This window comes from Anarrhichthys ocellatus, unplaced genomic scaffold (genome assembly GCF_004355925.1).
Source record: "Anarrhichthys ocellatus isolate YVR2014 unplaced genomic scaffold, GSC_Weel_1.0 scaffold32, whole genome shotgun sequence".
In the NCBI taxonomy this organism is placed as follows: domain Eukaryota; kingdom Metazoa; phylum Chordata; class Actinopteri; order Perciformes; family Anarhichadidae; genus Anarrhichthys; species Anarrhichthys ocellatus.
The window spans coordinates 5,480,738-5,496,201 of record NW_022280062.1 but is presented as its reverse complement, the minus strand read 5'-3'; the positions used below and the strand labels follow the sequence as shown (position 1 = coordinate 5,496,201).

Here is a 15,464-nt window from a genome sequence, read left to right as displayed (position 1 = left end):
CATCAAAACTAGATTAATGCCACCTAATACTCCTGACCTGCCTCACTAGCAAACCACTCCATATGTCGTCTATCACCAGCGCTGCTTTCTCCAGCAAATGACACACAATCATGCAGCAACACACACACACACACACACACACACACACACACACACACATCTAAAGGCAGGGGGTTTAGCTGTGCCACTTTTCCTCAGCCACCATGAAAGTACTGTGAAACGCTCGTTTGACGTGTCTCAGTTTGATGGATCACCTTCATCAGACCGCAGGCTGAAAGTGAAAAAGTATTTTATAATTGCACCTTACTTTGGATGCAGTGGGAGCTTCTAATTCCACTTTTTTTTCTAACGCTTGGCTGGCAGGGTTCAAGGTTGCATTGTCAATCACAGAAAGTGCAAACGACTTATCTTTTAAGAAGGACAGCCTGAGGAGAGGATGTTTTATTACAGAGCCCAGACCTGATCCTTCACTTTCTTAAAACAGGTATAGGTTTACCAATGGCACTTCATTATTCAGACTTTAATTATTTTTCCACATGGTGCCAAAGACGGATATTGAGCAACCAGTCATGTCAACATTCATTTGACTGTGGTTCAGGTTTTTAATCGTTGTAATCTGATAGTTGTACTGGATGAATGTGCTGGTATTCATATGTTGATGTGCATGTGTGTGATAGAGACTATAATGGTGTTGCATGTAAGTGAATGTATTTAGTGTCTGGCGATTGTTCTGCGTGTACCTCCCCAGAGACTGCAGTAAATTAGCTAGTAGCTAAATAATCTCTTCTTATTGTGAGATTAATGTGTGGTTCTTGTTTAATACAGACTAATAATAATTAAAATGCTTATTTTGAGGGGAAATAATCATTAGCATACAATAATAATGGGGTTGTAAAGGTAAACAATGTGTGAAGGTTTATGCAATACAGCAGTGGTCTTATGATATTTAGCTAACTAAGCATAAAAAAACCCACCAGTGCCCTACATTACTGAAACTGAGCGCAAACACACGAAAATAAAAATGCACTGAAAACTCGACTGAATAGCGATTTTGTTTCATTCATTTAGCTTGAAATTGTGTTTGTTAGCCAATTTTATGTCTGTAAGAGAAGCTTATCTTGTGCTGTGTTGTGATTCGGTGGTGTGTCTATTGGCTGCATTGCATTGTGGTCTTATGAGGCTGCTCTCAATTCCTGCTTTTGGACTTTTCTAAGTATAAAAGATGAATGTTGTTGATAAGTGATGGGTCTGTTGTTGCTCTTTAATTCCAAAGGACAGATTAATGCTTAAATTATACTGTTTGTTTTTGAATTGTAATACAATTTAAGTCTATTGTAGCTCAGTTTGAAATATCTCCACTTTCTCCAGGATCAATACACACTACCAATTAGACGCAGCTGTTTAAGATGACTTTCCCGTGGAGAAAGTTTGAATTAAACTCTATAAAATTCAACTTTACCACTACAAAATATTAAATCCACAATCACATAAATCCCAGTGAGCGCATGCTAATCTGTCTAACAAGTACAAAACCACAGGTTTTAGCATCGCCCGCAGCACAACACCACATAACAATATCTCTTGATACGCAAAGTGTAAAACATACTTCACATGCAGACTGAAGCGTTAAACCTTAAAATGAATTATCTGTATAACTTTCACATTGAGGCCCCTCATGTTTGGACTGCAGTCTGCTGTTTCAGTTTTCTTGCCGTACAATTTGATAAAAAGCTGTGAACATGACACCAAGATGGGAGTTGGCAGGAGAGAAAAAGAGGGAGGGAGAGATAGAGAGAGAGAGAGCACTCTGCGTCCCTCAGATATCTATAAATACACTAAAAAGCATTAAACCCTAAAAGCATTACAATCACTCTGTCCCCTGGGTGTGGGATCTGCCTGCTGCTGTTTCACAAGACTACCAACCACTGCCACAGTGGATGTCTGAGGAGATGAGACCTTGGACTTAAGCCTGTCTGGTATTTCTAAAGCAATTTAAGAGGCAAATACTGCGATATATAGCCGCTTATTGATTGGTGGCTTGTCGCGGTTACAGTGCTGTGACTAGAGATAGAGTCGCCAGCTGAGTGCTGCTGTTGGTCTCGCTGCATTCTTAGAGGACATTATCTGAGGGAATAATGGGATTGTGAACTCAGGAATTCAGGGCTCTGATATAACGTTAAAGAGGAAAAACATTCAAAATGTCACTGCTGATTGGCTGTGGAGCCTTAAAGATATATGACAGCAGTGGAATACAAGTCTCACTTGGAGTTTTAAGACTTATGAGATGAACACTCAGTATCCCCACACAGACATCTCGGTGGGTTGTCCCCAGCTCCCTACGAGGACTCGATCGGGAGGCCTCATTCAATTAAGATCCAACTGCTCTTGCCGACTTGACAAGCTCTTACACTTCTGGTTGTGGCAGACGCTGAGCTGCAGGCAACAGATTAGAGAGTGAATGGTGTTTCTCTGTGGAGGATGAATCTTCCCCGACGACTGTCCCTCTCTGCTGCCACTCCTCATCCCTCCCTCCCCATCTCATCCTGCTCTGCATCCTCGTCCTTCTGCTCTCCTTCCTCACTTCATGCTACAATGCATGCGTCATCAGCCTAATTAAAGATCAAAGAAGGAATATGTTTGACGGAAAACACTACAAAGTATATGCACTGGCTACCTTCAGCTTCGTTAAAAAGAAAAACAAATCATGAATCTAATCTATGCGGTGTTTTATTGATATAATGGTATACTGTCAACTAGAAAGCGGGCATGAAAAGGCCACTCCAGCAATTTAGTAATTTTAGTAGCACATTTAAAGTGAAAGTTGGGGCACTTGTAAGAGTTTAAGAAAGAGTTCAGCAACAGAGGTTAAGATGTTTTGGGTCCTGGTTTGTGTTGAGAAAAAAAAATCCCCAAACTTCCTAAATAAACCGACTCCAGCACCAGTTTTAATATACAGTTTAATGAGCCAACTTCACTGATTTAGGAAGCCTTTTCAGAGAGGAGTGTTTTCCCAATGAGACATCTGGACGTCCAAGCGATACAGCCCAAAACAACATCCATCGGTCCATCTATAATGTTTAACAGCAGTCTAGTCCATCGCGTTGCACAGTTCTGAATGACGGTTGAAAACAAACGCTGATGTGAAAATGATTGATGCATTCCACCATAAATGCCTGAGAAGGCTATATGGTGCCTTCTGATTCAACAACATCACAGCCTTGGAATTATACAGAAAATCAAAAAGCAAGAACATCTTCACATAAATAAGGCAAGAGGTTACTGTCATGGCTGGGCTTTGTGCTCCGAATGGAGGCAGATTGCATCCCAAAGTTTGCACTTAACTGGACTCCAGGCAAAGAGAAACCTGGAAGAGTATAAATAACCTGGTGCAGAACTGTTGGAATATGTTGCCAGGGATAGGGAACACTGGAGGTGGCTTTATGTCCCAAAATGTAACTTGACAGCACTTTTTAATTAAACCCTCCCTGCCATCTCTATCGAACTTAATGCCCCTAGCTTGTAACCCCGGCTTTCTGTGGAAACTATGAGGCTCCAAGTTTTTATTTTAGTAGTTATGCCTATGAATATACATACACTGATTTAGATGTGCTAAATTGGTGGATGTGAAAAATTCTCCATATAATTCCATATATCCCACTCAAACGGGTGGTTTTCCTAGAATCAGCCTCATTGTTGTTCATGCAGCAGCAGAGCACTGTCACCTTCTTTACAGGCTAGTAATGCAACTAATAAATACATGAAACGTGATTTTATGATAAACTCAAATATTACTATCAAATATAAGTCAAGTTTTATTCACGAACACTAAGAAGGCTGAGACATTTACATGCAATATTTTTCTCCCTGAGGAATGGAACGATATTGCAAAATTCTCTTTTTAATAAAGAATGTTCACCGTCAGTGCACCTGTATTGACAAGATCATAAAGTTAAACTATGTGTGGTCTTGTATTATTGATGGATGTGGTTTTCATATTAACAAAGGTACAGCAATACCTTTCTGGTGGTAAATAGTGCTACACAGCTTTCATCTGGACTGTGTGTTCAGTGTGTCTAACATCTTAATGTACAGTACAAGAAGAAATAAGCAATGACCAAGAATTATCACATACACTTTTTGTTGGATATCAGACACCTCAGAGTGGCGTCCGTGTTTTGCACAAGTGGGCCCATTTGGAAAGAACCCCCTTTGTGTCACAGTCATGGTGTGTATAGGATCACTTCAGATGGCAATAGGCTTTAATGGATACGATACTGTATGTAAATTAACAAGAGGAATTTGTGCTCTACTATGTGTATTCCCTGCAGCCCCCAGAAGAAGTCATTTCCACAGCTGTATACTAAAGCTTGCTTCATAAATTTACCTACGTTTGACCTTTTCTTTTTTAAAAGCAGCTTTGAATATTAATACTTATGGTCTCTTTGATGATGCTTAAACACACACACACACACATTGCCAATTGGTATACAGATGCAGTAAGTGTTGCAACACTTTAACCCAGCTTTAGCTGTGCAGCTTCAAACTCCCTGAGGAGAGACGGAGAGCCTCTGGCAGAAGAAAACAGAAAGAGGAGAGCGAAACAGGAAATGACAGAGCAGAACTGGTTATTTTATGTCTCTTCTGCTCCTCAAGTCACTTTTTTTTTTGCCTGCAAGAGATAAGGCAGGTAAAAAAAACAGGTCTTGTGAGTGTCTACTTTCCTGACAAATACAGAATGACATATCTAAGAAGAAACCCAAAATCCAGCATATTCTTTCAACCTATAACCATCCATTACTGCTAACATTCTGCACAGGCTTTTGCTGTCTTATTCAGTTGGATATCCCTCTCCTTACATGCAGTATTTATACTGACTTTAAGACTTTTGAAGCTTAAATCCTCTTCTTTCTCCGCAATGTGCCAGAGACGATAAGGATTGCAAAAAGACACACAGTAAGGAAGAGACAAATATTTAATTTATGTCCCTTTTTTCACCCCATACAGCCTGAGACTGCAGAGCCTGGTCTCTTGCAGTGGGGCAGAGCAGGGCCACATATGTCCAGGTAATTCATTTTTTAGAGTAGAGGGACTCACATCACTGTCAACAGTAGCTGAGCTAAAGCTGGAAATAATGACGGCTTTTTCTTTGTCATATTGTGCTTTTCTAAAGGTTTTTGCTGCAGCCTTTAAAGCAGAAGAATATTTCTCAATTATAGCTTTGGTCAGTTCAAATGATGATTTACTGTGTCAAACTGGCAAAGGCAGAGCAGAACATGCAGACAGATGGATGGATAATTTCAGACTTGTCTTGTCTTTCTGCCCTCCTCAGAGGAGTTAATTAGCTTCAAGAAAACGGAGACACAGAGAGAGCAGTAAGGGCAATGGAGGAGGCAAAATGAAAAGCAAAAGAGAGATGAGGAGGGAGTGATAGCCAAAGACAGAGAGAGATATTTGGGGGAGTGTGAATAGCCATGGAAACAGGAAATGTAGCTGATTGAGGAGAGAAAGCGCGAGGAGAGACAGAGAGGGTAACCCTCCTTGGCTGTCACAGCAGTTTAAACTCATTAGCAGAGCTCTGCATTTGATGCCCGTTATCTCCAGCGGCACGTTTCACAGGACGGGCGAAGAAAACACACACAGACAGACAGACAGACAGACAGACAGACAGACAGACAGACAGACATATGCATTACATTTAAAAAGCACACACAAAGAAAAAGAAAACATATAAACCTACTCAGATGCATCACGTCACAAATCACCAACACTAATCATTCTTATTCTCACAGTACTCGTCTAATTATATAAGCAATGGCTCCTTATGTAAGCTGCTTCCTCTACGACTGACTATCCATAATGCATGAAGTCTTGTATTTGGTTCATGGTGACACATCCTACCTTCCTCCACAAGCCTCGCTGTATCCGGGCAGACCAAAAAAAAAAAGGCCTAGAAGAAGATGTAAAAGAAGAAGAAGAAGGTCATGTAGCTGAGCAAAAGGATGCTCATCTGTAGCAAATTTAAACCAAAACTGTTTTGTGTGTATTCTTCATTTGAACCAGGGCACTAATTATCAATTAACCTAAGTTCAATTAAGAGCTTAAAGATTCACTAATCACTATTGTGGATATTAACAATGGACCAAATGTCAATGTGTACTGTGAAAAGGGACCCAAAGATAAGTATCTCCAAACTCTGATGTCCTCTCAGCTCTGGAGAGGCAACATCAACATCTGAGAATTGTAAACATGGGAAAACTACCCGTTATTCCCACTGGGAGTTTTCACGTGTTATTCCAAGATGGCTGAATATCCTGAATGAATCGCATTTGCGTTAGGCTGATTGGGCGATATTGTATCTGTTGGAAATGTAATAAGGGTGCATTCCATTTGACCGAGTTCAGAGTCAAAAATCTCAACTTGAACGCTGCGGTGTATTGCCAACAATGGCTAACGTGGCTGGAGCAAAGCCCATCAACTTTCCAAATTGTTGTACTAGAACAGGTTCGGGTCAACTTGAGTGTGACCTCTAAGCTCCAACTTCAGATTTTCGAGATAAATCGAACGCATTTCGAGATAAATCGAACTACAACTGGGAGGCTAACATTAGGAATATTTACCTCTTGTCTGGTCAAAATAACATTTTATACAACATAACAAACTCAGAAGTTCTTGTTAACCGACATATTTAGCAGCTAATGCTAGCTGTTGAATGTAGTGGAGCTATCAGTGAGCGTAAATATTCAACTTACATTCGTCATGTGGTCAGAGACACGACTCCAGATAAATGCTGATGCGGCTACATGTTTGATGTACCTTTAAATAAGTAACTGTTTGCTAACAGTTTTTATGTATTCTGCTTGTTAAGTTGCCCCCAAGTGGCCAAACGTTTTTATTTATAATTGCATGTTTAATAATGATCCTCACTATTTCTGAAACAACTTGTGAATAAAATTGTGTCTCTTTGAAATGAGACATACAGTTTGGGGGATGAATTGCCAGACATTACGAAACCTCCTCAGGTTTCACTAAAATGCCTTCACAGCAAATCAGAGGACACAGAATTCTCCATCATGCAGAATAAACAAAGTTCAAAAACTGCAGAGTTAACATAAAAGTTGTTCAGTTACAGATTAAGCCATAAGGCCTACATCTTAGCAACAATGAGATGTGTACCACTGTGGTAATACTCTCGACTGTCACATTACTGGAGTCTGTCTCGGTATTATCCTTCTCTCTGAGACAGAGCCTCGGGGTGTGTTTGTTCTCAGTGGGGAAAGCAATGAGTCTCACACTGACTTTCCACAGCCCATTTCCCAATAAAATGGATTTATCAAGATATAGAAAAGCTTTTTAATAGGGACTTTGGGACAAAAGGCAATTCTTACTTGGTCTGTGAGAACAAGCCAAAAAACCTTTGTCTTTTTATTAAAGTTGTTTCTAAATGTTGCATTGTGTGTGGTGCACTGGGATGGGATACATTTTAGCTTCCAAATCATGTTTTCCTGAAAGCTTTTGACTGCACTGTTTTGAGACTTTTGATTTGAACAAGAAAAATTGAGGTAAAGTCTCAAAAGTACTACACCAGCATGTGGGTGTTGCACTGGCAGAACAACAGCAATTAGCAATTGATAACATCAAGATGGAAGAATCTGGGAAAATAAATGAAAAGAGAGAATATTGAGAGGGAAATACCACAAAAGTAGAAACCACAGGAGGAAGAAATAAACAAGACATTGAACATTTCACAACCTAAATTGAAAACTAAATCTAAATATAACAGCCTACTGTGATCATAAGCGAAACTGCTTGTATTTCCACTTGTTTAGTAGTATGTCTTGTTCAATTTTATTTGCTTTAGATTCCCTTTTCTTTGAAGAAGACTCTTGATGACGTCTCCTTCTATAACTGTGCTGATTCTCACCTCTCTTTATAGAACAGGGATTTAAGTGACAGTCTGGAGATATTACAGAAGCTCAAACACCATCAGCAGACTGTCAACTCCAATGATGGAAGCATTTTTGTTTCACTGAAACTATGTTTTCCTTCATGTGTTTCCAGCCATGCTAGAAGTGCGGCTCTGTGAATGGTGGGGTCGGACTGTTGGTTGGCCCACCACTTTGGTTCTGATTCAAATGTCTCGATAACTATTGGATGGATTGCCATAAAATCCGGTACAGACATTCATGGTCCCCAGAGGATGAATTGTAATGACTTAAATGATCCCCTGACTTTTTTCACATCCAGACACATTAAGATTGACCTTTTTGGTATTGAGTGAAATGTCTTAAAAACTATTGGATGGATTGTCATGAAATCCGGTACACACATTCATGCCAAAAAACGTCCAAACATGAACATGTTAGCATCGTTATTGTGAGCATGTTAGCATGCTGGTGTTACCATTTCACACAAAGTACAGCTGCTGGCATGGCTATAGACTCTTAATCTTGGTGTTTTATATCTTTATAATGCAAAAGCTCCAATACAAATTTGTAACCTCTGTTGAACTACCCTCTGTTTAAATCCTGAGAGACTGACCTTACACATGCAGTGGACAGCTGGAAGACATCTAAATTCATCCTGCAAGAAAAATATAATTCCTATTGTTGATTTTAGGGCTGTCCTCCACCAAAGACATTGTTACTAACACTTATACGATTTTGATGACTAATTGATGACTAATTTAATAGACAAATCTGTAAAACTGAGTTTCTCCACAAAGAATCACACAAAGCACCACTTTAAATCTTGTGTTGACCAGAGATATGCTCATTAGTTTCTTGAACATAATTCATTCGGCATGAAAAAGCATGAAGAACAACTAATCGACTAAAGGAATCTTAGACCAAAACAACCAATTAGTCGACTAATCGCCTAAATAATCAATCTATCGAAGGAAAAGATTGATGGCATTGTTAGAAACAGATTGATTTTATTGGTCAATACTTGTCCCCTCTAACAAAACATTTCATCTTTCAAAGTTTCAATTCTGCTGTTTTCTTAATTATTGCTTCCTACATTTGAAACAAGTAACACTGCTGATTCAAGATGGCACTGAATCATTGACTGCCGCTTTGCCAAATATGGTGTGTGAAGTAGAATCATCAGACGAGGAGAGTAATGAGTGGTAAGCTCTGTAATGATGCTCTGAATATCTCCTCTAATGGTGTTTCATGTTCAGGTCTAATTTTATCTACAGAACATAAGCAGTTTAAACGTTTGCACAGAGAGAAGAAGGAAAAGCGTATGCACATACTGTACACAACAATGTACATATAGTAACAACTAAAATACATAAACTTGCACACACACACACACACACACAGGAGACACCTCGGATAAGTCCATGAAAGTAGTCTTCGATGGACTGGTTAGAAGGGCTAAAAGGCACACAAACGCATATCTGAACAGAAGATATAATTCTATAATCGGCGCCATTCAGATTTTATCAGACAGTAACCATGAGAGAGTTGCTTATGACAATGGAACAATGCAGAGGAAACATCAAAAGAGATCTAGACAAACATGGAGACATGTTTCCTCTTTAGTTTCCCCCCCCATGACAAACCGAGAGCGGTTGAGGCACACAGACAAAGAGCATGGTCAATTATTCACCACATCTTGCAGCAATCCATTACACTGCATTTATAATACATCATATGGCCAGCGACATGCCACGCAAGCCTTAACAGCTACTCTGCCCTGGTGGAGTGAGAGAGGCTTCATGCAATACATAACACTAATGCATTGGCCCTGACATGAGCGAGGCACCAAACGCACAGCTAAGCCCACACACTGACACACACACACACACACACACACACACACACACACACACACAGGAGCTCTAATAGATACAAACATGATGTATGGCTGCTGCCAGTTCCATCACAATGGTCACACAGCTACTAGCACTATACCGTGGAGAAGACACTCTCACACACATATCACCATCATCAACCCTCATCATCACAGACATGCACACTGCAGCCCACTCACTGATGTCTACAGACACACTAGGGTTTTGTCTTTTTACACAATTTAACATGCGATGACGAGTGACGTTTTAGCCATGCATTGTGACTCTATCAATGGCATCTATCTATCATTACACCGCTTTGGTTCAGACTGTATATATATATATATATATATATATATATATATATACACACACACATCCCCTCAACTAATGAATTGCTTGCCATGAAATTTGTGCGAGCATGCATGGTCCCCAGAGGATAAAGCCTATTGATACTGATGGCTTTTCCTCTCGCGCCACTGGTTTACCTTTTCTTTTGTGAAATGTCTCCACAGCTGTTGGATGATTGCAGAGACATTTTGTGATGATACCCATGGTACTCCAAGGATGAATCTGAACCACTTTGGGGATCCTCTGACCTTTTGTATAGCACCACCAGCACGTCAAACTTTTCACGTATTCAGTAAAATATCTTAACATCTACTGGATGGATTGGCACAAAACTTTGTACCGACATTCATGGTTCCCAGATGATGAATCCTGATGTCTTGATGATGATTCCCTGGCTTTTACTCTAGCACCACCATGAGGTTGAAAATAGTGAAATGTTGCCATTCAATTTGATTCAAACATTCATGTTCCCCTCAGGATGAATTGTAATAGCTTTTCCACTATCAGGTCAATTTAGATGTGTTCAATTATTTGGATTAAGAACAAATAACTAGCAAATAACAATGCTAGCATGCTAACATGCTAAACGCAGATCGTTCGCATGGAAAACATTATACCTGCTAAACATCAGCATGTTAGCATTGTCATTGTGAGCATGTCAGCATACCTGCATTTGCATGTACTTACAGTAAGTAGGCTAAATCAAGGACATTTTATAATAAGGAACATTTGTGTGAGAGGAAATGGTGAAAAACACTCGTGTCCAACAGGGAAGGCTCCTGTCAAACACCTCCTTAAAGTCTTTACTCTTTGATATTACACAGCTGTTGTTCATCTTTTTCACTTGATGCACATTTGAATGCTGTGATCGCAGTGTTTGGTTGCATTTTTTCAGACAAAAGGGTGTATGGTTGAACATATGGTTGAATGTAACAGTGAAATACACTAACTTCACTTACAGCACACCAGCATGACAAAATAGACAAGCGACAAAAGACTGTTATTGCTGAGCAGACTCACTTCCATGCTAGTGAGATTACAGCGGTGAGTCCCAGCGAACCAGCCACTGTTGGAGCACTGGTCAATGTCCACATCCTGCAGGTTCACATCCACACGAACCACACCCCTGCCAGAGAGAAAGAAGGGAGGAAAGATGGAGGAAATAAGGAGAATGGGAAGCATTGATGAGTAGAGTTAGAGGAAATAGTGAGAAAATCCAAAAAGAAAGAAGCCGGTACAAAGATAGAGAGAAGATATAGTGATCACAGAGATGTTATCAAAGAGGGAAGAGAGAAGGTGAAGGAAATGATAAGGAGTAAACATTTTAATTGTAAAATTATTAGATTGTGTTACAGTTAAGGAAAAAAACGGGAGGGGGAAAGGTGACACAATAGTATGAGGTTAGGCAAATTAGTGTGAGGGAGAGGAGGGAAGAGGAAATGGAGGCAGAGAAAACCAGAATAAAAGAGAACAAAATTATAAAGAACGAAAGAGTGGCGCTCAGGGGAAGTAAGGTCAATGGTGGGCGAAGCAGGGAAAGGGAGGGTGGTAATAGAGAGGAATGAATTAAATAGATTGAAAGTGGGAAATAAAGTAAGAGTGATGGAGGTGAAACAGAGAGAAAGGAAGAGAAAGAAAAAAGGAAACAGAAGCAATGTTGAAATTTCAATAAACAGCACAACAACTATATGCTCCCCAATGGCAGACATTAAAAATGCACTGAGAGATATATAAAAGTTGTATTGTTTTGCTCACACGAAAAATAGAATAAATTCATTCTTAAACCTCCTCTAATACGGTATGCTGAACAACAGTACTGATTTAACAAAATATGCTTTATCACGTCCTCAATAAACAACATGTGTATGTTCTTAATGTTGTTAGGTTATGGATGTGGGGAGATGTGTAACGATCGTTGTCCAAGGAGCTGTCTCTAGAGCTGTCCTAATATTTGTATCAGCTGGCGTAAATCTCTCCGTAAACGCCGAGCTGTTTTCAGTGAAGGGGTTCTGATAAACCCACCGAACTCAATCAGTAAAAAACCAAAGGTACCGACTAGCTGGTGAGCATAGTTGAGCAGCTATAGAGTCAGATATTTTACTCAGGAGATGGTGGAGACCAAAACAGAGCTAAAAGGAGAGTGAATATTGAACTTACATTCACCGCAGTTGCTCAGAAACACGACTCCAAATTGAATAACATTGTTGCCCTCTGAACTGTTGTATACTGCTTTTTAACCTATATAACCTTATAACCCAAAGCGTTCATGAAGAAAGGAATGCTTTAGCGTTAGACTGCATTATTTTAGTTTGGTGTTACTTATAAACTGGCAACTGAGTGCAATTACCTCAAACAGCAGTGCATTGTCGTTTACAGCAGTTATTGGGGACTATTTTCAGCCGCAGATAAATTCACATTCAGCGTGTATTACAGTAATGTTTGTTCTCATTATTCATTCAAATTAAGGAATATGTTACCCAGTAAAACAGCGTAGCTCATTTATTTACTTTTTGGAAAACGATGGAGCTCCAAAGCTTTATCAGACTTTGGATATACAGGCAAGACTTTTTAGAAAAATCAATTTACTGTTTGGTTTCTGTGTTTTCATTGGATTTTTCAACAATAAGAGGTAGTATATGTCACCAGACATATTCTTTGAGATATTGAGTTTATCTGTGGCCAGTGCAAATAGTTCTGGAAGTAGCTTGTCCTTGTTTTGTGTTTCATGTAAACTTTTAATGACGGTAATTGGACGTGTGTTCTCTACTGTTCAGCAACACTGCAGACTGCAGCTGCTTTCCCACCAAAGGTGAGAAAGATTCTCACGTTTCCTCTCTGCTTGGAGACCCAAACATGTCTGCAGGACGTTGGAACAGTTCAAAACTCGTATACTGCTGGCCCATGCAGCCGTGAGCCATCACAAATCCATACTGCGAAGTGAATACGTTTAAATATTGCTCAGGGATGTTACTGGAATACAGCAATATAGAGGAAAACTACCTAAGACTTAAACCAGTGGTGCTAATTTTAAGCTGTTTTCATTAGTCTAATGTGCATCGCCAAGCCCATCATCTCTCTCGCTCTCTCTTTTTCTCTCTCTCTCTCTTTCCTCTTTCTCTTACACACACATACCCACGTGAAAAGCATTCTTTGTCTTCTTTGATTTACATTCTCCTACCCATTTCTTCCACCATCGTACAAGCTGAACATTCACGTTCACTCTCTCATCTTTCTCTCTCCTCTCCGGTTCGGTGGATGGGTCTGACACCCGTTACTTCCATCTGCCTGCTGGGAAGTGGAACAAACAAGCATGGAGAGAGGCTTTGGCCACCGGCTCTCCTCAAGTACACAATCCGACAGAAAGAGAGGGAGGCAAACGTGTTGACACCGGAGTGACAAAAAATATTGAGCTTTACAAATCAAAGCTACAGACAAGTTCGATTATATTTTTAGTCTGTCGTTGTTTTACATAATCTTTAACATTGTTAAAATGTATTAATTTGATTGTAAATCTACAAAAAAATATCATTAGTCACTCAGTTTTCTTCCAAAACTGTCCACAGCATTAGCTTCATGTGCTCTGTTTTGTGCTGTTCTTGTGCAGTCTGACCAGTAGAGGTTGGGTCTTCATATGGTGAAATTTGTTTCTTCTATCTATTGTTGTTCTGACTTAGAGAAAATGGTACTTGTTCCCCCTTTAAGTAGGGATGCACCAATCTGACTTTTTAAGTCCCGGTACAGATACCAATATCTGGGCTCAGTGTTAGTTAATAAGCTGTATGCCTTAATGTGTGGAAGTGAATGGGATCATTCTTTTATGCAGGGCAACATTAGGGCTTGACTTAAACATTGCTTCCCTAATTTTGTAAATCAAAAAGTAAAAATGTACATATCTTCATTGATATAAAGTTTGTGAAATGTTATTTATTATTAAAATAATAAGTCTTGCACCAGCAAATTGGTAAAAACAATCTTCAAAATTCATTAATTTCTTCGGCGTGATGCTTCTGGAGGTGCTTGATTTAGTTAGTTGTGTTATGTTTTGCAGCGTAAATGCCACCCATCGAATAATTGGCTTTGCAGATATTGCAAGTATAGCCGGTAGAATTTGAAGTGTAAACTACTTCCAAACAACATGTTTGTTGTTATCTCCCTCAGCTATGCAGTCTATCAGCTTGCTGCTGGCGTATGACGTAGTACGAGCACATGTGTAATCAGGACAGAGAGAATGGCAAAAAAAGATGAGAAAGAGGTTGCTTTGAGGTAGAGTAGCAGACATAGTGGAACTGACTCCATCATCTACACTAGCTTATGCTCTGTTCAGAGCCAACCGGCTTTCTATTTTTAGAAATGTCCTCACAGGACTGAGATGAGGGGCAGAAGTCATAGAAAGTTGCAGACCACAACCCACTTTATAAGAAGTAGAGTGAGAAAGAAAACAGCATGCATCCAGTTGAGTCGTTGTAGTGGATAGTTCTACTCAATTGGGGAGTGCATCTTTGTATGAGACACACTCTGGCCTTCACGTTCCCTTCCTAACGTGGTTCCCTCTGCTGACATCAGACCTTTTACTGACCAAGTCAAAGACAAACTCAATGTCCACTTCATACATTTTTCTGGAGCTTTCAACTATTTGAAATGGTTATTATCAGCAGATACAATTTACTCGGCTGTCACCGAGATCGATCTGTTGACAGCTCAGCTCAGTGGCTGTTATGATTTCATCAATCTTTAGGGCTTTTCTCCTTGTTGGCTTTAAGTTAGGCATGAACCATGGGCTAAAAGTGCTTTGGATGACAGCATGCGCTCTCATGTCAACGGATCCATCTCACAAAACGGAAAATGACACATGGGATTGGATGCACAAGTGTCTGATTTTTCTGTCACAAATCATAGTCACTTGTAAAATGTCACTCATTTAAAATCCCTCTTGGCTGAGCTTGAATAGTCAATTGATGAATTGTGAATTAATTCACTGAATTAATTTAATGAAACTTAACATCAGCAGACACTTAACTGACACAAGCAGATCTTCCATTTCTCTCAACTAGTTAAACATCCTCATTACTGCACGTTGATGGTTTCAGACAGACAATAAGTCATTTTTGGAGACAAATGGGGCGTCTCAGCCAGAAATATGTGAGCTGTGATAGCAATTAGAAACTGTACTGTATAAAACTCTTAACTCAAGGGAAGTGTCTCACTAAGCTAAAATGGAAGACCATGACGATTCTGATCAAACTGATTCTGTGGTAACTCCACAGTTACCACAACTGTAACCGCAGTACAACTCCCAGAAATGTCCAGAGCAGCT

At 39.8% G+C, this 15,464-nt stretch overlaps 1 protein-coding gene across 1 annotated transcript in view; it reads right to left on the bottom strand.

Annotated features, from left to right (window-relative positions):
- The window catches only part of gpr158b (G protein-coupled receptor 158b), a 53,303-nt gene that overhangs the window by 35,633 nt on the left and 2,206 nt on the right, over positions 1-15,464 (bottom strand). Inside the window, exon 2 of the mRNA XM_031865131.1 lies at positions 11,171-11,276. Within this exon, the coding sequence (XP_031720991.1) occupies positions 11,171-11,276 (106 nt within the window). The remainder of the gene's footprint in view (positions 1-11,170; positions 11,277-15,464) is intronic.